Source organism: Pimephales promelas, chromosome 14 (assembly GCF_988280905.1).
Source record: "Pimephales promelas chromosome 14, fPimPro1.hap1.1, whole genome shotgun sequence".
NCBI classification, from domain to species: Eukaryota; Metazoa; Chordata; class Actinopteri; order Cypriniformes; family Leuciscidae; genus Pimephales; species Pimephales promelas.
The window spans coordinates 29,255,746-29,280,176 of record NC_142782.1 but is presented as its reverse complement, the minus strand read 5'-3'; the positions used below and the strand labels follow the sequence as shown (position 1 = coordinate 29,280,176).

Genomic DNA, 24,431 nt, shown 5'->3' with positions numbered 1-24,431 from the left:
AAAGACATTTTAATTCTGTCATTAATTATTCACCCTCATGTGATTCCAACATAGAGCCTGTAATATAACTGTCTTCAAAAGTTCATAAAAATATCCAGTATACAGGTTTGGGAAAACATGAGGGTGAATAAATGTTGACTTATATGAGTCTAGCACTGCTAAGTAACTGTTTAGTAACAAACAGACCCAAAAACAACAAAACTCCCACACAGTTCTGCATTCCCACATTGCATCACAGTCACTGTGTGCATTTAATTAAGTGTTAACAACACGGGACGACATCTTCTCCCACAACACTTTCACTGCCACCCCCTTTAACCGTTACAGCCTCCTTTCATTTTCACATCATCGTCGTAAGGACGTCCCCTGCTGCGGCCTATAGCTCACCACAATCTGCTGTTTAAGTTGCTCTTTTTAAGACAGCAGGACACAAAAGATGGCGGTATGACATAACTGCAGCACAGTTAGACATAACCTGTGAAGATTCAGTCTAAGATAATCCTCAAAGTCAGGAAAATGACATTCCCCTGATGGAAAATCATGCACCGGGCCGTGGCAAGAGGGACTAATTACATTTCTCAGCATGGTTTTTCAGAAACGTAGGTGATGATTGAGGAATAGCACAGTCTCTACGAGGACAGATGGAGACCTCTCACTTCTTATTAGTCTTACCATGCCAGGCTTCATGGGCCTTTTGGAGAAATGACAAAATTCCTTATTCAGGATCTGCCTCGACGATAGCAGACGATAACCCTTCGTAAGTCTAAAAATGTTTTTATTCAGCATTTGAATCTATTCGGTATGCTTATTATTCAAAGTGACTTACATTGCAATCAATTTATATTAGTGCTGTCAAATATGTTAAAGCAAAAGTTTGTTTATATGTAAACAAACATGTGTATATGTGTTTATATTTGTATACTACACACACACATACATATATTATCACGATGAATCAATTTGACAGCACTACTATTTATATAAATTAAATAGCCTACCTTTAATAAAAAATTATATTTAATTTCCTTAATACATATCTTGAAATGTAGTAATATTTATATGAACACCTTTATATTTGTGAATAAATTAAACCTTATTTTAATATATTTCATAAAATGACATTTACAGTTACTTTAATCACTTTACTATATGAAAACATTTATAATTGTATCTAAAATGAATACTACATAATTTAAATATACAGTATTTAATATATATATTTATATATAATATTTGAATGTAATATTTTCTGACATTTAAATTATTTAATATAATCACTATGATTACTATAATCATTTGAGAACGTTTACGTAAAATTATGTATACTACCACTCATCCATAAGAAAGGAAGTAAAGTAAATCGATCATATAAGTGTAATATATGACCACCGCGTAATGGTGAACTAAGTTGTGTATTTTAGCATAATTAGAACTTCATATTGACCAATCAGTATTCAATATCGGAACTGTCCATTTTAAACCAATTAATGAAGCATGTTTCCAAATGAGTTGTGAGCAGACGCTGATATGAGAGGCGAATTTGATCTCATTACCAGTAAGAGTTAATGATCTTGCAGAAAGCCAGCTCACAGCACATCTTGAGGTTGCTCTGGTGCTCGTGTAGGTCGCTGGAGGAGCACTTAGACGAATCCACCTCACAGTTCTCGTCTGACTCATACAGAGCTTTGATGAACTCTCCTGGAACAAACAAAGTACACAATGCGCAAAACCTCATTTAACAGTGCTGTTATGCTGGTCAAATGTTAAAACTACAGCTAATGGTAAAGTAACAGAACTTTATCATTAGAAATGAACAGTTGCCTACTATTAAAGATGTTTAAAATAATGTACTTGAATAAACTGGAAATGAATCATTGACTCGTTTTGTAATAAGACAAATGAATCTAACAAAGACTTGGTTTAAAGGTGCAATACGTAGGTGATTCTCCACAGAAACATGTTTTTATTATGCTGGTTGAAAGTCTCTTCACATACTGAGAGCACTCACTATGTTAAGCAGTCTAAATGTATTTATATACATATATATAATCTGTCGAAGGGGTAGGACCATAAAATGTTCCTTCAATCATTGCATTCGGTCAGTCAACGCGTGTTTGCATACCCCAGCGCAGCCTGTTCACGTAGACATGCAGATACAGCGAGAATAGCAGGAAAACAGTTGTTTACGTTCATTATTGTAGTACTTTGACTCACTGTAGTGCAGTAATTCTCAAAGTGTGGTCCGCGGACCACTAGTGGTCCGCCATCGCCCCCTAGTGGTCCGCGAAAAGATGACCTAAACTAGGCAAGTGTTTACAAAATCGTCACTTTTTCGCACGTACCAGTGTGATCAGTCTTCTTGGCTGATCCCTGGAGCGTACGATCACACCGGTGTGATTAGAATGTTCAGTGCTTCACGTCAGCAACTGCTAAATTCAAACTTACTCTCGCGCGCTGGCTGGCGCTAAGCCAGAGATGGACGCACTCAGAGCTGTCATATAACAAAACTATTGAGTGTTTTCAATGTTTATTTTAGGTTTCAGACATTTAAATACACATAAGTACTAGCAAAACAATGATTTTGAGTTTGTAAAATACACACTGATGTCTATGGAAGCGGCAATAATCCTTTCAGTTATAATACAACAACACGTTTTATTCATATCAGATACACATTGTGTAAGTAGCTTTACATTTGACCCTATTCTTCTCCCAGTTCACCAGCCACTTACTATCATGTATTTCGTGAGAAGTGGAGGAATTGACGTTGTAAATCCAACAGATCTGATTCTCTGAACTGAAAAAGATCTAAAAGCTCAACTAACGCGATCGTTATAAAGATGTTTAAACCATGTCAAACCCATCCACTTGCACATATTTGACAATCGGAATATCAGTGTTTCATGTTATAGCTAATACATTTATGAATATTTTTAACAAAAAAGGAAAAATGACACAAAAGCAGATCATACTCTTTATTCAGCGCCGTGTTTTGGTTGTGCTGTGTCACGTGACAAGCAAAGACGCGTCACCATGGAAACATTAAAGTGGCAAGTTCTAAATAACGGTCGCCTTGAAAAACTCACGCTGGGGGGTCAGTTAGAATATTTTAAACTTACGTGTGAAAGGGTTAATAAACTTAATTACCAAGCTTTAGCTTTCAGTAAATAAAAAAATTATTCATAGGCAAAATCAACCTATATCAGTTGACCCTATGTTTACTTTCTTCACTAACAGAAAAATGAAAAGCCTATATCAGTCAAAGCTCAGTTAGGAGTTAAATTTAAACTTAAATTTAGCTTATCCTTACAACTTTTTTTTGTTTGTTTGTCTGTTTTTTGTGTGTGTTTGTGTGTGTGTGTGTGTGGGGGGGGGGGGCGTGTTAGAGTGGGATTTTGTTAGGTGGTCCTCAGAAAAAAAATGGAAGATAAAGTGGTCCTTGGGCTGAAAAAGTTTGATAAACACTGCTGTAGTGTAATGTTTTCTCACCAGTGATTGACACATGATCTAATACAATAACGTTGTCTCTGATCGTCTGGCTTCTGGTCTGTGCACGCTCATGTGTTTTAGGGGGAGGCGTGGCTTTGGACGGCGATTTGAAGAGAGAGTGGGATTGTATGCTAGCAGGCTAAAGTTAGCATTTCCCAGATCACCTATTGCACCTTTAATTCCGTAATGCTCAAAAATTAACCAAATAATAATTGAAACTAAGCTGTTGTAAGCTTCAACCCTTTCTCACAGACTACTATACTTTTAAAAGTAGTTTCTCAGCATCAAACAAGCGCTTCTGAGGGAAACCGAACCTAAAGCTTTCCCTCCGCACTCGATTGTGTGCTCATATTCGACTTGATATCTTAAATAATTGAACAGAACTTCAAAAACACAGACTACACACAAAAAAGCAGTAAATTATTGATTTTTGATTCTCCCAAGCCTATTTGATGGACTAAAATCCCAACGGGAATTGTGAGGAAAGCATCGGACTGCTTTCATTTCAATGACAATTAAATACACATTTCACAGAGACATGTACACAAAGTCAGTGTTTTTACCTAAAGCGTCTTGAAGGTACTTCTGTCCCACTAGTTTCAGGTACTCCTCTATGGCTTTAGTGGCCAGTGTGTTCTCCCGGAATATGAGATGCTCATTGTCTCCGCAACGATCCACCTCAGACATCATCAGATCTGTCAGAAAGTCCTGAGGGGACAAAACATTCAAATGTCTTTATTATGTTCAGCTTTTGTTGTCAAACGGTTTGAAATGGACCCCCGACTGAAACCTTGGGTTTTCCTGGACACTCCCCCTGACTCTCACTGGTCAGACAAACAGTCCCACCCAATCTCATCTGGTTGAGCAAATGTTGCTGTATCAAGCTGGTCAGGATGCTTGATAGAGATTTCATACTTTATCAACATTACTTCTAGTTGTCTGTGTATATAAAACTGATAAGAGACTTTTTATACAAGCAATGAAACTCAAAAAGTTGTATTCGTGTCTGCTGTGCTACTGGTCTGTTGCTTGCTTTTCTCCCTTATCCCCCCATCTTTGATCAAAATCCCAAGTTTGATTTTGAACCATCCAGAACCGGGTGTCTGACTGGATGACCTGGAAAACAGCAAACTCATCTAATAGGCCAGACTAAGGGCTTTTTATTTGGAGTCTAGGAGTGCCACTTATTGACTGAAGGTCCAGACACAGCAGGTCCAGTCCAAATGTGTAACAAATTGAGAGGGTTATGGATATCCAGCTGGGGAGATGACTCATACTCAGTGATAGCGTATCGATTGTGGGATAATGGACATTGTATGGTTCAATGAAATTTACCCTGGGTCTCATTGCAATATTCTTTCCCTAACTTCCTGTTTTTCCTCTCTCATGATGCGTATCTCATGTCTCAGCTCCGCCTTCACTGCCTCTCTAATCAGTTTCAGCCTCCCAAGCCTACGAGTAAACATGCTAATGATTTGCACTCATGTGTGAGAGGTTTTTTAGACTCTGTCGGCTGTTTTTAGAGGAAACTCAGAGCCCCAAAAATGACAAAAAAGCATCATTAAAACCGTTAAGAAGACTCTTGCACACTACACTTCAGGTCTTATAAAGCCATACAATATTTTGTAATAATTTTAATTAGTCCTCTGCTGTAATTGTCATTGATGTCAAACTTGTCAATTGTTTTGTTCTCGCCAAGTCTAAATTAGGTTTTTAGAGCTATGCCAGAAGGGAAGATCTTAAGTGAATAACAATGGCATCTGTGCACTTTTTCTTTTGTACACGCACATAGTTTGGAATTTACAGTAATGACAGGAAGTGAATTGCAATCCTAAGAAATCGTTACGTAATGGCATTCAATCATAATCACCTTTATCCATAAATCTGTCCGTCTGTAAAAACTATAATCCTTCAATCCTTATCAAATGTTCCCTGTTATGAGCCCTAGTGAAATAAACCTATACCAAAATGTATTTAAAATACATTTATTTCATCCCAAGTATCCTACAAATCCTTAATTTCCTTTCTCCTTTAATTCTCCTTTAAAATGCCTTAAAATGCATTTAATATCACTATTAGTATAAGGAGCGTATCTCTGTTTATATTTATTTTTTTACTTAAAATTAATTTTATCTCCAATTCCTTTGAATTTCAGCACTCAAATTCAATTCAAACGTACAAAGTTAAAAAGCATTTGATTAATTTTAGAATGATGCTGAAAATGTAAAAAAAAGAAGAAGCTAAAATTAAAATTGAAAATGAAAAGTTATAATGTTCTATTTATAACATTAATTACCATGAATAATATAAGGGGTGAAAAGGGAATTTTTGTTCTCTTTTTTTGTCCCCCAAAAATGTCCAATGAATGATTATTAACCATAAAACTGTATTCTGGACAAATGTGGGCAAAATAGTTTTGCTTTATTTAAAAAAAAATACTTCCCTTGATCTGAGCAGTACAAGACTTGGCTAATTTTCCAAAGTTTGCCTCCTGAAAACGAATTTTTTTTGACTCAATTCTACAATGTTAAATCGGTGAAAAAAAAACTACTTAATCTTGTATTAGGGTCAAAAATGGGCACCCATAGAAATGAATGGGAAAAACTGTAATTTAGCTCATTCTAAAATAAGCCAAAATAAGACACCAGATTTAGCTCTAAGAACTTATTGGAATAAAAATAAAACATAAAAATAAGCATAATTTACATAGGAAATATGGTACTTTTTGAAGTAAATAAATTAAAAAATACCCCCAAAATAAAAAACAAACACCATAAATGGATAGACAAAACTTTATCGAAGACAGTGATATAACATAAAAAATATTAGGATCACACCTGAGTCCTCTGTGCCCACATTTGTCCACAATTACACGATTAAGGGCTATAAATTGAATAGGTTTGAGGGCTACATATGATTAGGTAGTACTAAATTGTTGTTGGTTTGTGGACCAGCACAGTCTGGCTCTTTACCAGATTCCACCACAATCAAAAACACAATCTGGTGACAATGAAAAGAGACGAAGGATCCATGAGGGTGGTGCTGTGCTACTGCTGTCAACAGAATCTTCGTAAAGGACATGGACGTGTGTGTTAACAGCTGACTGTGACTTCTGCTGATTTCAGCTCTGGCGTGCGATCAATGATCTGCAGCAGATGTATGTCTGTGTTTTGAGAGATAGTGTCTGAGTCATTATTGTACGTCTCTCCACAAACACATTTCGGAGGATTTTGTCTCCTAAGCAGGTGTCCATAACAATCGAAACAGTTGCTGACACATTACACCTTATATAAACAAGAACAAGACTGTGCCGCACAAAGCTCTCTATAACCATCACCGGCGGTGGGATCAGGTGATAAGGGCACATCTGAGCGGTTCTCTTCCCAGTCAGGCAGAGCTACATTGTGGTTCTGACACTGAGAGGTTTAAATGAGAGACCCAGTTTCTGGAAAAGCTCTGCGTCTTTGGCAGCAGTCACAGCACTCGGTATTCAATTAGGACACGAGATCTTAACACAGAGACGCCCGCTCACTGATGAAACTTATCCGTAGTATCACTACTAATCAGACACTATCGAGTGCAGTGCATCTTCCTCGGCTCGCCTGTCACATCCCATCATGCCTGTCTATAGCTTAGCACCACAATCAGCAAAAAATATAGGGTTTTGTGAAATATTTTTAAAAGCAAACAATGGATTTGAAACAGTATCCAGCTATAAATGCTCAAGGTAGTATTGTTGTCACTTGGTTTGATTAGGTTGCATGAGTGGTGCCCAGTTAAAGGTGGGGTAAGCGATAGCCAATCAACATAAGGGGGCGTATGACGATGGCGGAGAGAGAACGAGCAAGAGGGAGATTTGAAGAAAGACCCACATAACCCATTGTGGTTTCGCTCTTCTATCTAAGGAAACATGCAATTTTTGTTTGGTGAACAAATCAACAACAACAACAAAAAAAAAAAAAACAGGCCTATGCCGCAACTCAATTCACCTACTTATACTATACTATAGTATGTACTCTTTGTGTGAAGAAAAAGTGCACACTTTTGAGTGTGTAGCAGTAGAGTAGACAAGCTAGCTTTGGGACATTTATACTACATACAATTGCGTCTCCTCTGTCGCATTCTTCTGTCACAGTAAACTGGCCTATCAATCATCTTGTCACAGTCAAAATCCTCCACATTTCATTTCCTACCATGTCGGATGCCGTATCTGCAGTCGCGGGTCTTTCATGTCACTCTCCTCATATTCATGCATAATGATGCATTTAAAAGGTTGATGGCCAAACGAATCTTTATAAAAGTCCACATTGTTATTACAGTTGAAATATAACACTGACGACATTAAATAAATATTTTTTCTATCAAGTTTAACTTTGATTAGTCACTCAAACCATTATCTAAACCTCTCAACGACGGTTGCACATATCCGCCATGTTTTGTCGTTTTATTACACTTTTTACTCTTGTGTATTTCCTCCTCAAAAGCGCAATGGGTTGTGGGTAATATTCACTTCGAAAATCCACCGGAAACAGTAGACCATTCGGGGACTTCTGGCATACTCTTTTCTACATACTATTCTTTGGGACACACTTATTTTAATCATTTCATTTTTTTTTTATTTACAGGGTCAATGCACATTAATAAACAAGTGTAAACGTGCCAGAATTAGCCCAAGAGGCTATTTTTCATTCGTAGACCCCCACACACTGTTTAGAATGGATAGTATGGGCATTGAGACGCAGGGCAACAGACTTTATTTAAGGGACCAGAATATCACAGACATTTGAGGGTGGGGTCTTTTAATTTGGTACACTAAGTAAACACTTAGTAACCACCCTGAACACCCTAGCAACAACATAGCTACACAATAAAATTCACTCGGAATGAAACGACTACGTAGCAACACCCCTGGCAACCACTTAAAACACCTCCGCATCACCGTGGCAATTTGTACAAAACCACTAAAAAGTAATTATGCTATAATTTGGCAAATTTTTTTGTCATTTTAAAAGCAGACAGGTACATACTCAGTGTGTGTTAAACTAGAGCAAAACAATAAATAAAAATAAGTTCATCTAAAATGAAATGATGTAAAATGAAATGATGTAGTTCACCCAAAAATTAAAATTCTGTCAGTATTTACTCACTGTCATGTTGTTCCAACCCGTAAGACCTTCGTTCATCTTCGGAACACAAATTAAGATATTTTTGATGAAATCTGAGAGCTGGATCACTCCTCCATACTAGTCCATAGGCTTCTTGAGGAATTGAAACTTGCCGTCCTCGAAAAGTTATTAAAGACATCGTTAAAATAGTCCAAGTGACTTCAGTGGCTCAATCTTAACTTTATCAAACAACGAGAACACTTTTTGTGTGCAAAAAACAACAAAAATAACGACTTTATTTCAACTATTCATTTACTTCTCTCTCTGCCTCGAGTCAGGTTACTAGTTTAATTGCGTAAGCTTCTGTTATTGTACGTCACACGCACACACATGACCAGCGTCGGCCAATAGTGAGCCTACGTGTGACGTACACTACGTTAACTGACTAGAGGCGCATAGAGATGGAAGTGAATAGTTGAAATAAAGTCGTTATTTTGGCGCTCAAAAAGTATTCTTGTCGCTTGATAAACGTAAGATTGAGCCACTGTAGTCACTTGGACTATTTTAACGATGTCTTTAATAACTTTTCGGGGCCGGCAAGTTTCAATCCCTTAGAAGCCTATGGAGGAGTGATTTCATCAAAAATATCTTAATTCATGTTCCGAAGATGAACGAAGGTCTTACAGGGTTGGAACAACATGAGCGTGAGTAAAAACTGACAGAATGTTCGTTTTTGGGTAAACTGAATCAACCAATTTGTTTTTGTGCATGTTTATTGTTATGTTTTCATTATACACAACCAATAAAACTGAAATCTGTGGCATCTGTGCATTCAAATAGGCCATACTTATGTATGTATATGATCCATGTTTTACACATTTCCTGCTGAGGAAGGATTGTTAGCATTCTTCACGCTTACAGCGGTTTGAGGCAGGCATGAATATGTAAGCAGTGACTTGTTAAAATGGCAGTGTGTGCTCTTCACTCTCAGAGGTGATCCAGTAATGACCCCTGTCCCACAAGCCCCGCCTCCCTAGTGCCCAGCCCTGCTGATAAATAATCTTTCAGACTTGCACATTACAGCTCAATTCTTCACTGTGCGTGATCACATGAACCTGTTTGGCCCTTAAACCAAAGGCTGAATTAATAAAAGCTGATTAGCATGAGGCCTGACACTTGGAATTTCCCTTGGGACAAACCCTGAGCGGACACATTGGCTCTTTATCTGGGGTTAGAATCGTGAATCTCCCCCATCACAGTTTTAACACTGTTTAACCCTTAACACTGTTACACCGTTTTGTATGCATTTTATACTAAATACATACTGTATATGAAGAGTTCAGATGCAAAAGCCTCTAAGTGCCATTGGAAATTTTCTTCTAAAATGATCATTTTTATCAAGCTTATATATTCAAGTTCAGTAATTTCACTTAAATGACAATTAATAGGTAATCCTCATTGGAATTTACGTGAAATTACTGAACTTAAATATACAAGCTTGATAAAAATGATCATTCTAGAAGAAAACTTCAAATGGCACTTAGAGGCTTTTGCATCTGAACTCTTCATATGGACATTTAAATATTTACCATTTAGAGATGGAGTTAAGAGCATCAAAATATGTTTGATACATTAACAAAGTAAAACTGAAATGCATTGGCTTTTCAAAACTACTAACTGCTTATTAGATCAATAAAGGTAAATATCTTATTATGTCACTACACATGAAGAGCTCATTATTCTACTATTCAATTTTACAAAGAGATGCCCCATACAGCTAGATATTATTTCAATCATCTGCTATCAGTACATAATCAAGCTAATTAGTATTCATCATTGAATTCATGCAGACCTGCAGACAAAGACAGGAAGCTGTGGAATCTAGGAAGTAAATCAATGCACTTCATTTACAGTAAGCAGGCTTCAGCTACTAAAAGACAATGCACTGACTGACCAGCTCTGGCCTTGTATAATGAGAGACAATGCAGTCCCTGACCAATCAACAGCTTCATAATGAAAGACTGAGGCCTTATTGACTTTAAAATCTGCTGTAATGACAGACCAGTCCAGAAAAATTACATAATACGTTTTCTGCAAAAACTGGCACTAAAGAGGTTGAATTGTGCGTTTTGATGAAAATATGTTGAATAAGTAATAGATTAGGCCTGCTGAAAAGGACAGAATCAATTTTTCATTCAACACAACCTGGAACATACTGTAAACACCAACTTCTCATCCAGCACATCTAAACACAGGACACATTGTGCTTAGGGGTTGTATTATTACATTGCACAGACTCAAATCCCAAATAAGCCTAGGGTGCGCTCAACAATAATGCGATCGCATATTCTAGAGAACTGGACGGCACATTGTTGTGCGGGGTCCATTATGATGCAACAATGCCTCGGATTGGCGTCAGAATTCTGCAGCAAAAAAGCAATCACAAAACAACTCTTTTCTCACAGATCAATAATGACAGATGAGCGACAAAGCGTCAGATGGTGGGCTTTTGTGTGCGATGTCAGCTGATTTATGGCGAGTATCAGAGCTGTTCGTGCTCAAGTTAATGAGGGCAATCATAGCGCTCAGCACTCCTGTGATTAAATGAAGGAAAACGGGCCACGTCTCTATTATTCTTCTCCGTCAATGACGCTTTTCGCAGTTGGACATTTGGAGGCGTTTAGAGAGTAAGGGCTAGAACGTTCAGTGCTGTTTTATTTTAGTAACACTCACAGCTGTTCAAATGACTCAGTTTAAGAAAAATAATAATAATTCTTTCAAGACACATCTAAGACAACATCCAAAATAACATACAACTATTGAACTCAATATAGCGCTTGATCTCGATGTCGCCCTTGCCAGCAAACTGCATCCGTGTGAGACTATAATTAAATAATCTTCCTAGAATACAGTCAATCAACACGTTTACGTTTGAAGTCAACATGAAAGCGTGTAGCGTTAGTTCTGGCAGGTCACGTCAGTCAAGCTTGCATCAGATGACTCTCAGCAGATCCACGTCTACCAACTGTATAGGTGAATACGACACCTATCACAGCATCCCTATATATAGGCTAAAGCCCATTCAGTATTATCCGCAGCTTTATCACGTTGCTCAGGAGCTAATTTCCCTACTCCATCCCCAGCTCCTCCGCTCATATTTGATATTGCTCTTCAAGCCAGACTAATTTTTCTCAATATTAAATGATTGAATATTAATGATATCTGCAAAACATAAAATAGTTTTGATTTATTTTTTTTAAAATACTTCCCTTGATCTGAGTGGTACAAGACTTGGCTACTTTTCTACTTTTTGACTTTCTACAATGTTAAGTGGGTGAAAAAAACTTCTTAATCTTGTATTTGGGTCAAAAATGGGCACCCATAGAAATGAATCGGAAAAACTGTAATTTAGAGCATTCTAAAATAAGCCAAAATAAGACACCAGGTTACAGCAAAGTCACTTCATCTTTAGGTTTTAGCTCTAAGAACTTATTGGAATGATATTTTAAGTGTAGTTAAAATAAAACATAAAAATAAGCATAATTTACATAGAAAATATGGCACTTTTTGACGTAAATAAATTCAAAAATACCCCCCCCCCCCCAAAAAAAAAAAAACACCATAAATCGATAGACAAAACTTTATCGAAGACAGTGATATAACATTTATGATAAATCAAAATTAGGATCACACCTGAGTCCTCTGTGCCCACATTTGTCCACAATTACAGGATTAAGGGCTATAAAGTGAATACGGTTTGAGGGCTACATATAAAGTGTGTAAATTAAACTTACATAAAATTACATAACCTACATACGTGTTTCACAGTCTGTTTTTGTCAAGTAAACATCAATACAACTTCTGAAAGTGAACAGCAGTGTTTTAGTGTAGTGTAAATCAGTGTAAACTACAGGGTTTAGGGTTTCAGGAAGGCCTACATTAGGTTTATTTAACAACAGAAACTGAATAATCAAACGTAAAAATAAAACACTTAGTTTTTACTATATGAATTAAATATACTGATTCAGTAAAGCTACAAAAAGTTATTTAGCTAAGTGAGTGATTTTCCCTTTCTTTTTTTTTCATAACCCCAGTTATTGCAAGCTGTTGCGATATGCATATCGATTTACATTTGCGATATTTCGATACATTTCTATATATTGTGCAGCCTTGAACCAAACAAATTCAAACTGTATGAATTGTCAATCCTCTATGATGATAGTAGTCTTGACAGAATCAGTTTTCTTTGAAATAATGTGCACCAATAAGAGCAGGAATGTGCATTCATAAAGTAAATGGGGGTTAATTTTGATTTCAAGTTGACTTTAAAGAAACATAGAAGCATACAACGCAATTGTCTTACCTTGGCCTTGCCTGTGCTTTGTAAGATATGGACGAGTGCACAAGCCATCTCTTCTTTGTTCTTCACACTTAAAGCTGGCTCCAGCACTGAGCACATCAACATATAATTGTTAGTAATATACTCTGCAAACTCCTTGTACAGCTCCATGGGAAGGATGCTCATGCTCTGATATCGGGATTTCATTCGGACCATAGGTCCCGGACTCTTTCCTTTGTTGGGATTCGGCGTGCTCACGGAATACCATTTCTCCACAAACTGTCGCCCGGTGACCGCCGCCATGGGGATATTGACCAGGCCCACGTAATTATTTTTGTCCTTCTTTTTCTTTTTGTCCGTTTCCTTGTAAAGATGCACGGTGATACTCTTGACTGAGGGCAGGTTGTTGAACTCAAAGTGTTCGCCCCAGAAAACATTGTCCGTTTTGAGTTTGCAGGTAGTCCGTGCATATAATGTGTCATCCAGACAAAGTTCGCAGAAGTATTTTTTCTTTGCCGGCAAGTCCTTGGCTTCGATAATCCAACATTTCAGCATGTTTTCCACCCGACGGGTGTTATCCTGTGGAATATGAAAAAAGAAAACACTGCCTGTTACATCGACCTCAGCAAGCTGAAGAAAGATAACCCCCGCGTGTACTTTAAAAAGTTAAGCCGGGTTAATGCAGAGAAGTCGATCAGAAACAGTCAATATGCGAGACAGGATATATGAAAAAAGTAACATGCTGACTGGCTTAAACCTCATCTCGTCTAGAATTACACAGGATTCGGATGAATCATCCAGTTTACCTTGTTGGGATGCACAGCACGTCTCAAATTCTCCATCCATTTGTCTCTCTCGGCAGCCGATCGACATGAGAAGCATTTGCTTCCTGTTGAAGTAGTTACCTGCAATTACAGATTACAATTGTTACAATTTGCAGATGAGTGCACAAAGTGAGCTAGAAAGGAATGTAATGCAGATCAGGAAGACGGTGGACATGAGCAGAGAAATCTACAGCACTCGATCAATGAAGCGTTTCCCAGGGGTGGAGAACAATTACATCTGGGGAAAGAATAAAACTATCAAATACCCTAATCAGACTCAGAATGCACTTCAATCAAAATGTATAATCAGGATCACATGTGATATCAGAGAAAAGTGATACAAAAGCAAATATTCTTTTTATATCCAAAATTCAATCTGAAAAGACCATCTGTTTACAGTCGCACCATCCAGGTGACTACAAAAGTATATTTGAATTCACTAAACAGCATGTTGTATTGCAGCCAAAAATTGCTATGATCATTGAAAACTCGTCCAGTTTAACCAGGTGCTATCTGCGTCTGACTCCTATTTAAATATGCATTTACATTTTATTTGATAAAATGTTTAAAATAAGTAGTTACAAAAAAGTAAATAAAATTAATTTATATTAAAAAAGGTAAACATTAAGTAATATTTTAGTAATATATTCATTTAAATTATACTAGAAAGAAGAGGTAATTGTTGAATATAATAATAAAAAAATGAATCAATTGTGAAATAAAGTAATATGAATTATATTTGAAAGAATTATTTTAGCAAAATGTAATACAATTTATTATTAAAATAATATGGGCAAAATTAAGATGTATCTATATTACATTTTTAAATAAGTAATTGCAAACCTACAAAAATAAATGTAAATAAAAAATTAAGTAATTGAAATATTTAAATAAAGTAACTGCTAAAATCAGCTTTTATGTAAACAGGTTTGCTGCACATTTCATTTTAAATCAAACGTAAGACTTTTTAAGACTTTTTTTTACCTCTTTGAGACAATGCACAACAGATTTTAGGAAAGTATTCTAAAAATCGAAATAATTCTTAATGAATTAGCCTTCATTCCCATAGTACCTAATTAACGTTTTGCTTTAAAATGTTATGTCTAGTAGAAAAATACTAGCATTTAAGACGTTTTGTGATGTATTGAATTGTAGTCCAATTCAATTTATAATTTTGACAGTTATAATTGTAGTTTGAATGACTGAATAAACAGAGAAAACAGCAACGTCCATAATGGACCTCTGGCTGGCCCCTGCAAAACTCCTACTAACTGTCTCACTCTTTCCAGCTGGCGTCTGGTGCAGTGTAACACTCATCAGCTCCATGTGAACTGGCCTCTCGAAACTCAGAGAGAGAATGAGAGGAGATGTTCAGACAGATGGGGCAGGCTCTTTCGAACCCTATCGGGCAGGGGATGCAAAGAGACAGGAATGCCCTTCTGATCTTAAGATGTGCATGCAGATGCCTGGTTCAAGTTTACTGTCACCAGGGATGTGAAAAAATCCACAAAAGTGAGGGGTACAGAAATGTCAAGTGTAATACCAGTTGTTTTTTTGGTCTTTTGTCAAACTGACTTGTTTTTAATTGGCTAAGAAATCAAATACAGTGCTGAAAAATAACCAATAATTAGAAGTATAAAGTTTTTTTTACATTTTTTAGCACCAACTGGGCCAGCAGCAGTAACTGATCCTGCGTCCAGTTGGGCTTTCTTTTCCATTTTGGCAAGTTCATAATCCACCGTCATTCAACTCTTACATTACTTCAATAGGAGCAACATGTCCTTGCTTTAAATAGTCTAGTTAGGCTGAAAGAATGTCAATTAACCAAGCAAGTGTTAATGCAAGTGTCGTTTTTCATTGTTATGCAAGTGAAGGTTTTCATTAGGGTTTTAGGCACCATTCACATATAGCGCCGCATTCTCCCGGCGGTTGCGCTCCGGTTGGTTCTTGTTACGTTACCTACGGTGCGCTCCATACGGACGCGCTTGGAAAAAACGGGCGCACATATCCCGCGCCTACATTTAAAATAACGAACTTGAGCGTGCAAAACACGCGATAAGTGAACGCTGCAGGCCCTTAGGCTACCTTGAATAATTTCATTCATGACTTTTCTCTCTCTGCCTTTTTAGAATTACACTTTACTGTGGTCTGCACAAACATGTCATTATGTAGCCTATGCATTTCGATGACATTACTTTTTTTTTAATTATTATTATTTTGTGTAGAACATATTTAGATGTCGTAATTCCATGATTTGTTGCTGTGTTATGTTCCGCATGATGGCCCTGTCATCTAACAACCAATCACCGTGATCATTGCGAGGAAGCTCGTGCATGAAAACTGACGTCATCCATAGCAACGAAGACTCACTCTTAGTTTAGGAGTTGTCATTTTTCCATTTTTCCGTAGGTCTGAAAGGCGTTGTGAATAACTTTTAAGAGAAAACTCCTAGCTAAAATATTTTAGTGCGATTTAGGAGTACTCCTAGTGGTTAGATAAACATTTTTGTGAATACGGCCCCAGGTCATGCAGAGACTAAGTTGTCTCTTTGAATTTAAATCTACATTTATTTACATTGGCTCCGAAAAATGTGCAAAGTGCAAAACATATTGCTCCTTAAGCAATTTTAAGGTACAGTATTTAGCTATTTTTAATCTAAAACAGTAGCATGACTGCTTAAAATTATGATTAGCTTCACTGTAAAAAATGATTTTTTGGTTAAGTAAATACTAGTGAAAAAACCCAATGTAATTTACTTGAAAAAATTAGTTCAGGCAAGAATTTAAAAAACTAAGTAAATTCCATATCAGTACTTATTTCAAGCGAGTATAAATGAAAGTGTAATATCAACTCAATAAAATTAAGTAAAAATTACTCAACTTTTCTGATACTGGGGTTCCCATCACGCGCTGGACCTTGAATAATTAATGAGGTTCATTTTTCACTGGTTTCCAGCTGTATTTATACTGTTTTATCATTGATTTTTGTTTTCAGTATTAGTAAATTGCCATTTTGTGACATTTCGAGTAAATTTTTTGCTTAAAACGACACATTCAAACACAAAAACGATCCATCAAATGTTACCACCATTGTGTATTGTCTACCAAGTATTGAGGTGTTTGCATTCACATAAGGCTTAACGTCTGACATGATGTATATATACATTACTTAGATGATCTAAGTAAAGAACATACTATTAATGACTAATAAAATTCAAGATAATTGTTTTAGTGAAGTGTAATACAAAGGCAAAGGAAATCGGTATTAATCAACCTTTTACAAGCCGAGTTAAAATTACTTATTTTTTGTAAAGTTTACTTAATTCCACATTCCAAGTAAATTTAACTTAAAGATTTCTAATTAAAGCTACTGATAAATATGTTTAGGTTTTTACTTGGCAAACCTTTGTAAATTTACTAGCATTTTCTGAGTGAGATCGTTTAGCAAGGTTTTTTCAAGTAAATCCTACTCCAAATTTTTTACAGTGTTGTTTTGTTTTTCAAAGTAGCTGTTACAAAGTAGCTTTAAAGGTATTTTTGTGTGCTTTTTAAAGCATGACAGACTGCGTAAAAGCATGAAGATTCTTTCAAAATCCCTCCTTTTGTATTCCACAGAAGAAAACTATACAGGGTTGGAAGTGCACGAGGGTGGGTAACTATTACAAATCTAAAATATATTATAAAATATTATAAAAATGTACATTTTATTTTTTTATTTTCAACATTTTAAATATTACATAAAAAAAGAAAAAAATATATAAACACACATTTATTTTGAGGTGAGTAACTATTCTGCATGCAGACACCAGATCATGGTTTTCTTTGTCTGCACCCTTTGACCTTGTAATTATAAGCATCTGGTTTAAGTGAGGCTTCCCTGTAGCACACGTGAAAATCATCCAGTAACTTGACCCGTGGCCCCTCAATGATTTAACTGTGGAGGAGCTAGATAGCGCTGCTATTTTCAGCGAACTATTTGATCTCAGCTAATGGCCTTGATGAAGTTTTAATGGGCCTTTACTGGGTGCTATTTTGAGACTTGTCGGACATTAAAAGTCATTTTCGCAATTAATACAGAGCTGTGGGTTCAACAGGGCAGTAAGGTCAGCTGACTCACCTCAAAGCAGAAATCCTGTCCCAGGATGCTGCTGTGCACAGGTTTGATGAGCACTTCCTCCTCCATACTAAGATCTAAAGCTTCTACTGCACTGCTGGGGCTGAGCAACGACTCGTGAGACCGCGATTCCTTCAGCCTCGGCATCAGATGGGATCTACTGGAGCGAAACAGGAAGAGAAGAACACATGCATCAAGGTTAGGTTTCTTCCAATGCATTCAATAGAGTCAAACAGGCATTAGAAGTGAGATGCAATGTGAGCTGAAACTAGTGAGCACAGCAGGAGCTGCTGATTTCTGCTCAGCGGTTCTGCTGCATCGCACACAAAAGCCAGTGCTTCCAGGCCTCGTCATGGGATACAGTTTCTGACGAAGATCCAAGGGGCGGCAGCCTGGGAAATGATGAGGCCATGAGCCATTTTTTATCAAGCTGTAATGAGCCATCAAAAAGTAGTGTCGCTTAATTGGAAGTGAGGTGTCTCTCACATAGGAAATGGAAAACAAAGTTTGCCCTCCAGGTGGTTGACCTTCACTCGGACTGTTTGAACGAAACCACCGAGGGCATGATGAGTTGACTAACACTGGCACAAAAATCAAAAAGGAAGTAGCACACATACACAAACTAAAAGGTGAAAGGGAAGTGTTTACTGGAAGTGTGACTTGTCTTCTTCATGTTTCCTTAGGAAAGAAAATGTCTTAATTATTTCTTTTAGACAATAATGAGATTAGGAGAGAGAGCAAATGAAGTCTGCTGTCTGTGAGAGACTCACACCTAATCCTTCATTTCTAATTTTCTTTTCTTCTTGGCCTGTTTTTGGATGTGTTTTTATGTCCATTGGTCACACCTTCATTTTTACATTTCTAGTATTAGTATCTAGTTAAGCATTCATTTCTTCTCATGAGCATTTAATAGTTTTTGACTTTTCGGTGCGAGTTAAATCTCTTTTTTGGCCCATTTTACCTGTGAAAGAAAACCTGCTTAATAATTATGCACACCTGAATATGAGGCGTTTTTCACTTCCAGCCTTCCTTAACAATTATATATCATGTATAAATGATTTAATACAAAATTAATAGTAGTTATTAAGATTGAAGTGGTTGAAAATTGGTCAAATGTGCTTTTCTGCCAGTCCTGCCTGCTCATCCTGCCAATTACAGTTTAGTGCAGCCCAGAAAGGAGGAAAATGTGCAACCGAATAGATTTTTTTCTCTCTCAAATAAGTACTTAGATAATGAGTTGAGATAGCAGATGATGGAATTACACAGCCTCAGAGACACTGCTGCTAACAGAAAACAAAGATGGCAGATGAAATTGTAAAAACTCCCTTGGAGTTTTTCTCAAAAAAGGCCCATTTTGCCATCATGGTCCCTGACAGTCAGAATAGGGTCTACAATAACAAGAAATAAGATATATTTTTTTCTGAAGAATGTACAGAGCAGTCAAGGACTGTATAAAAATACTCATCTCAGTCAAATTTCACAGAAGGATGACCAGATTATCTTCCTGTTCCTCTGCTAATTTCCTGACATGTAATATACAAGTCAAGCAAGTGCTTCTCTGGTCCTATGTGCTTTCAAAGGTTTGATGAATGACACACTGCGGACTGTAGGCTGATATTAAAACTCATGTAACGTCCCTCTAGCGACTCTGCCGGTGGTGTCAGCAAATCCACAAATGACCCGAGGCAAACATATGTTTGCTACAAACATCGACTAAACTGAAAATGACAAGGAAACCTACTTTATGCATTGACAGAATGACCGATAAGTGCAACAATGCTGGAAAATATGTGTTTCTTTCTATAGACCCTATCATTTACACATACACTCACCTAGGATTATTAGGAACACCTGTTTAATTTCTCATTAATGCAATTAAACAATTACATGGCAGTTGCTTCAATGCATTTAGGGGTGTGGTCCTGGTCAAGACAATCTCCTGAACTCCAAACTGAATGTCAGAATGAGAAAAGAAAGGTGATTTAAGCAATTTTGAGCGTGGCAAGATTGTTGGTGCCAGACGGGCCGGTCTGAGTATTTCACAATCTGCTCAGTTACTGGGATTTTCACACACAACCATTTCTAGGGTTTACAAAGAATGGTGTGAAAAGGGAAAAACATCCAGTATGCGGCAGTCCTGTGGGTGAAAATGCCTCGTTTATGCGAGAGGTCAGAGGAGAATGGGCCGACTGATTCAAGCTGATAGAAGAGCAACTTTGAGTGAAATAACCGCTCGTTACAACCGAGGTATGCAGCAAAGCATTTGTGAAGCCACAACACGCACAACCTTGAGGTGGATGGGCTACAACAGCAGAAGACCCCACCGGGTACCACTCATCCCCACTACAAATAGGGAAAAGAGGATTCAATTTGAAAGAGCTCCCCAAAATTGGACAGTTGAAGACTGGATAAATGTTGCCTGGTCTGATGAGTCTCGATTTCTGTTGAGACATTCAGATGGTAGAGTCAGAATTTGGTGTAAACAGAATGAGAACATGGATCCATCATGCCTTGTTACCACTGTGCAGGCTGGTGGTGGTGGTGTAATGGTGTGGGGGATGTTTTCTTGGCACACTTTAAGCCCCTTAGTGCCAATTGGGCATTGTTTAAATGCCACGGCCTACCTGAGCTCTGTTTCTGACCATGTCCATCCCTTTATGGCCACCATGTGCCCATCCTCTGATGGCTACTTCCAGCAGGATAATGCACCATGTCACAAAGCTAGAATCATTTAAATTGGTTTCTTGAACATGACAATGAGTTCACTGTACTAAAATGGCCCCCACAGTCACCAGATTTCAATGGAGCATCTTTGGGATGTGGTGGAACGGGAGCTTCGGGTCCCACAAATCTCCATCAACTACATGATGCTCTCCTATTAATATGGGCCAACATTTCTAAAGAATGCTTTCAACACATTGTTTATGTGTGACGTAGAATTAAGGCAATTCTGAAGCCGAAAGGGGGTCAAACACAGTATTTGTGTGTGTTCCTAATAATCCTTTAGGTAAGTGTCTATTATACAAATTTAAAACTTATTTTATATATATTTAAAGCGACTATAGCACAGGAATTAATGGACGGTCACGGACAGATTACTAAATGTAGCAAGCCTCAAACTTTCAACATCTATAGACCATTTCACAAGATGTAAACAAAACTGGTCCAGAAGCACTTCCTGTTTCAGTTTTTTAACACTACATAAAAGCAGGGATAAAATACAACCAACAGAACATCTAAAACTGAATCAAAAAGTTAAACAAACATCTTTAAGATGTTTTCTTTACATGTGAAATAAAGAAAACAGTTACAAACTGAAACAGGAAGTGTTTCTGGACCAGTGTTGTTTACATCTTGTGAAATGGTCTATATGACCAGCACACTCCAATGAATGCACTTGCGTAAACTGCTAAGCCACAGGCAGCTCCAAACAAGAAAGTAGAATTGTTATCAAAATTTTCTTTCCGGAACATTAATCACTGAAAATCACCTATTAGTAGACAATCACACCATTAAATAATGGAAAGGTCAAGTAGACAGCTGCATGGGTACAAACTTGTTCTATTTGACCATGCATGGGCTCTTCTAATCAGAGAGAGCTAGTGATGACTCAGTGATTCACACAGGTCAAGTTTGAAATAAGAAATTGCTTCATTATAACAAAAAAAATATCTTTGTATTCTTATCAGCTTAACCTGCAAAGAAAGAACAAGTGTACAATGACAGAAAATCTCTTCTTGGGTTTTTTGTACGTACTTATTACTGTTTGCACAATGAAAATCTTGGATTTAAACCAGGAAATAACTAAGCCTAACCCTACACACAACCCTCACAGAAAACATTCTGCATTTTTACATTTTCAAAAAAACATCAATGGGATGTTTTCCTCATGGAGACCAAAAAAATGCCCCACAAAGTAGGAAATACCTAAACCACACAAACACACATATATACAGTAGAACCTCATATTTAGACCACACTGAATATGGAATTTATTTTTGGAACTGATACTGTATTGCTTTATATCTACATCATGATCAAAAAACAAAATAACCACAATTTTTTTTTTTTTTTTTTTAACAAAATGCCCTTTACAATATAAAGAAAACAATTTGGCAGGGCATGAAAATGAAACAACAAACTCTAAATTGCAGATTACAGTCCAACATTCCAGCTAATCGGTTATTCCCAGCAAACCCAGTGTTAATAACAATCATTTTCACTAGAACCGCAGCCATCAAGATTATAGAAACAGGAAGAAGAAACATTTCTCAAACTTACTTTTTACTATTCTGATTCAGCATGGTCCCAGAGCAAAACAAAACAAGTCCAGAGGCTGCAAGAGAAGCGAGCCAATGCAGTGATTATCCTTGATTTTTCTGCAAGATATCAGACGCCAAGGCTTAGAAAACGTGTTCACTGTACAGCCTTCTGCCTAAAACATTCAGAGAGAGGGAGTGCCTTGGTCTCCGAGCACCCTGGGGAACAATCTGTTGCATCTTGAACACACCCAAATCCATTTTCAAGGAGCTCTATTTAAAAACAAATATTGCTCTCGCTTTCAGAGCAGGGATTTATGGATCGTTGTTGCAGTTCTTGTTGAGTTTGAAATAATAAGCTTTAAAAATATATAAAGAATCATCTTAATCTTATGAATTACATTATTAAAGGTTATAAGCAATCAGCAATTCAAAGTCTCCACTGTCTAACTGCACTAAAAATCCTCATAATAATGATGACACAAAACAGCCAATTATTAAAAAAGCACTTCCAAAAAGGTTTCTTTTTAAGTATGTCTTCATGAGCTAATAAAGGAAGGAAAGAAGGATAGACAGCAGCAGATTGTGGACTCCGCAGACCTCGCATGCCGTAATTAAATTCATGTTGTGGAGTGCAGCCTGCCGTCTGGTCTAAGATTGTGTCCTATATCTGTGGTTGACTGTGTACCGTGTACTCCGCCTCCAAAGGTTCCCACACTCCCCAACAGGAAGCAGTCCTCCCTCGAGATCTCTGCTCCAAATAGGAAATGACTGCCAAGGAAACCAGCAATACAAGCAAGATTTTTTAGGAGAAGGACAATGGCTCAGTGAACCTGGCATACAGTGCTGTTTAACGGAAACTTTCCATACTTACAATATCATTTATACCCCCACACAAAATGCACTACTTTTCAAACGTTTAGGGTCAATAAGGTTTATACTTTGAAAGAAATGAATACCTTTATTCAGTAAAGATGCTTAAAATTGGGAAAGACATTTATAATATTAAAAATATTTCCATTTCAAATAAATGTGTGTATCATTTGATGTTTACAATACCCTTATTTGCCAAGATGGCGGCCAAGTGGCACGACTTGCCTGAAAGGCCTTGATGATTATAACATTCCTTCCTCGAAATGTATATCCTTTCTGATTCGGAAAGGTAATTTATTATACAATTTCTTAATTTAAATGACTATTATTATAAAAGTAACTAAAGTGCATGGTGGTGTCATCTGCCAATAATTTTAAACGTTTAACCGCTTGCGAAGTGATCTCGCCGGTGATTTATGATCTCGTAGCCCTCCGTTTGGAGTGTGCCTCTGCCTTTGCCCTTTGCCCTACCCCCTCGATCTCAACAAGAATCGGGACTCCCAACCCCTAGACGGGAACGCACAAAAACAGAGGGGTAGGGCCAAGGTTACACTGGGTGAATTGGGATTGAGCCTTAGTGTGAACTAGATCAGTCAGCTCATGCTAACAACAACAAAAAAATCCTACTAAACCACTCATTTTATAATCAGAAAAACATTTGGGAGCTCAATGATTAAAGTAATTATTCAGCATCCCATAATACCCTGGTACATATCTTATTACTGCATTTCAACAGCTGTGTTTGTGTTCACAGGCGAAGAGTTGCATAAATCTCAACACTATCGATGGGGTCACTCCTAAAACCCACAAAGCCTCTTTTCAAAGAAGCTTATTCGGGTGAATTTTGGGGCATGGAATGTTTTAGGTTTTTATGGGAGAAAGTTGGAGATAAACAAAACAAGTGTCCTGGACGTTTATTTTAAAACATATAGTTTCTCAATAGTATTTTTGTTATAGTTGTGGTGTAGACTCTGCTATTCATTTATATTTAGAACTTTATATTTTTCGCCATCATCCCTGATGCCAAATAACAAGTCAACACCAATAATTTAGCCCATAAAAATGCATGTATACAAATATAAAATAATTACACCAACTTAAATAGTTTGGGATAAAATATATCATATCACACCGCTGTCACATGTCACCAGTGTTGACTGTAATGCATTACTATTTAATTACAGTAATTTATTTTTCTCTTGTAAAAGTAGAGTAATGGATCAGTTTTAAATTTAATTTTTGATGTAACCGTACTAAATACTTATAGACTAACATACATAAAATGTATGTTTTTGTAATTGTCTTTGGTCAGTTCAAGAATAATGTTTGCATTTTATATGATTTATTTGAAAATTATAAAAGAGCCGTATCATGTATATCCTTTTATGGTTTAGCTGGACGAGGTTGATATGGTATTTATAAATAATTA

General features: G+C 37.0%; 1 protein-coding gene across 9 annotated transcripts in view; it reads right to left on the bottom strand.

Annotated features, from left to right (window-relative positions):
• The window catches only part of dab2ipa (DAB2 interacting protein a), a 107,528-nt gene that overhangs the window by 11,682 nt on the left and 71,415 nt on the right, over nucleotides 1-24,431 (bottom strand). For 4 of the 9 annotated variants that reach the window (XM_039664647.2, XM_039664673.2, XM_039664664.2 and 1 more), the window contains 5 exons: nucleotides 17,874-18,030; nucleotides 13,740-13,838; nucleotides 12,958-13,512; nucleotides 4,053-4,197; nucleotides 1,554-1,698 (listed from right to left, as the gene is read on the bottom strand). In XM_039664647.2, the coding sequence (XP_039520581.2) occupies nucleotides 1,554-1,698; nucleotides 4,053-4,197; nucleotides 12,958-13,512; nucleotides 13,740-13,838; nucleotides 17,874-18,030 (1,101 nt within the window). Of the gene's footprint in view, nucleotides 1-1,553; nucleotides 1,699-4,052; nucleotides 4,198-12,957; nucleotides 13,513-13,739; nucleotides 13,839-17,873; nucleotides 18,031-22,151; nucleotides 22,250-24,431 lie in introns of all 9 variants that reach the window. The other 5 variants (XM_039664656.2, XM_089119805.1, XM_039664698.2 and 2 more) reach the window with 3 other exon arrangements.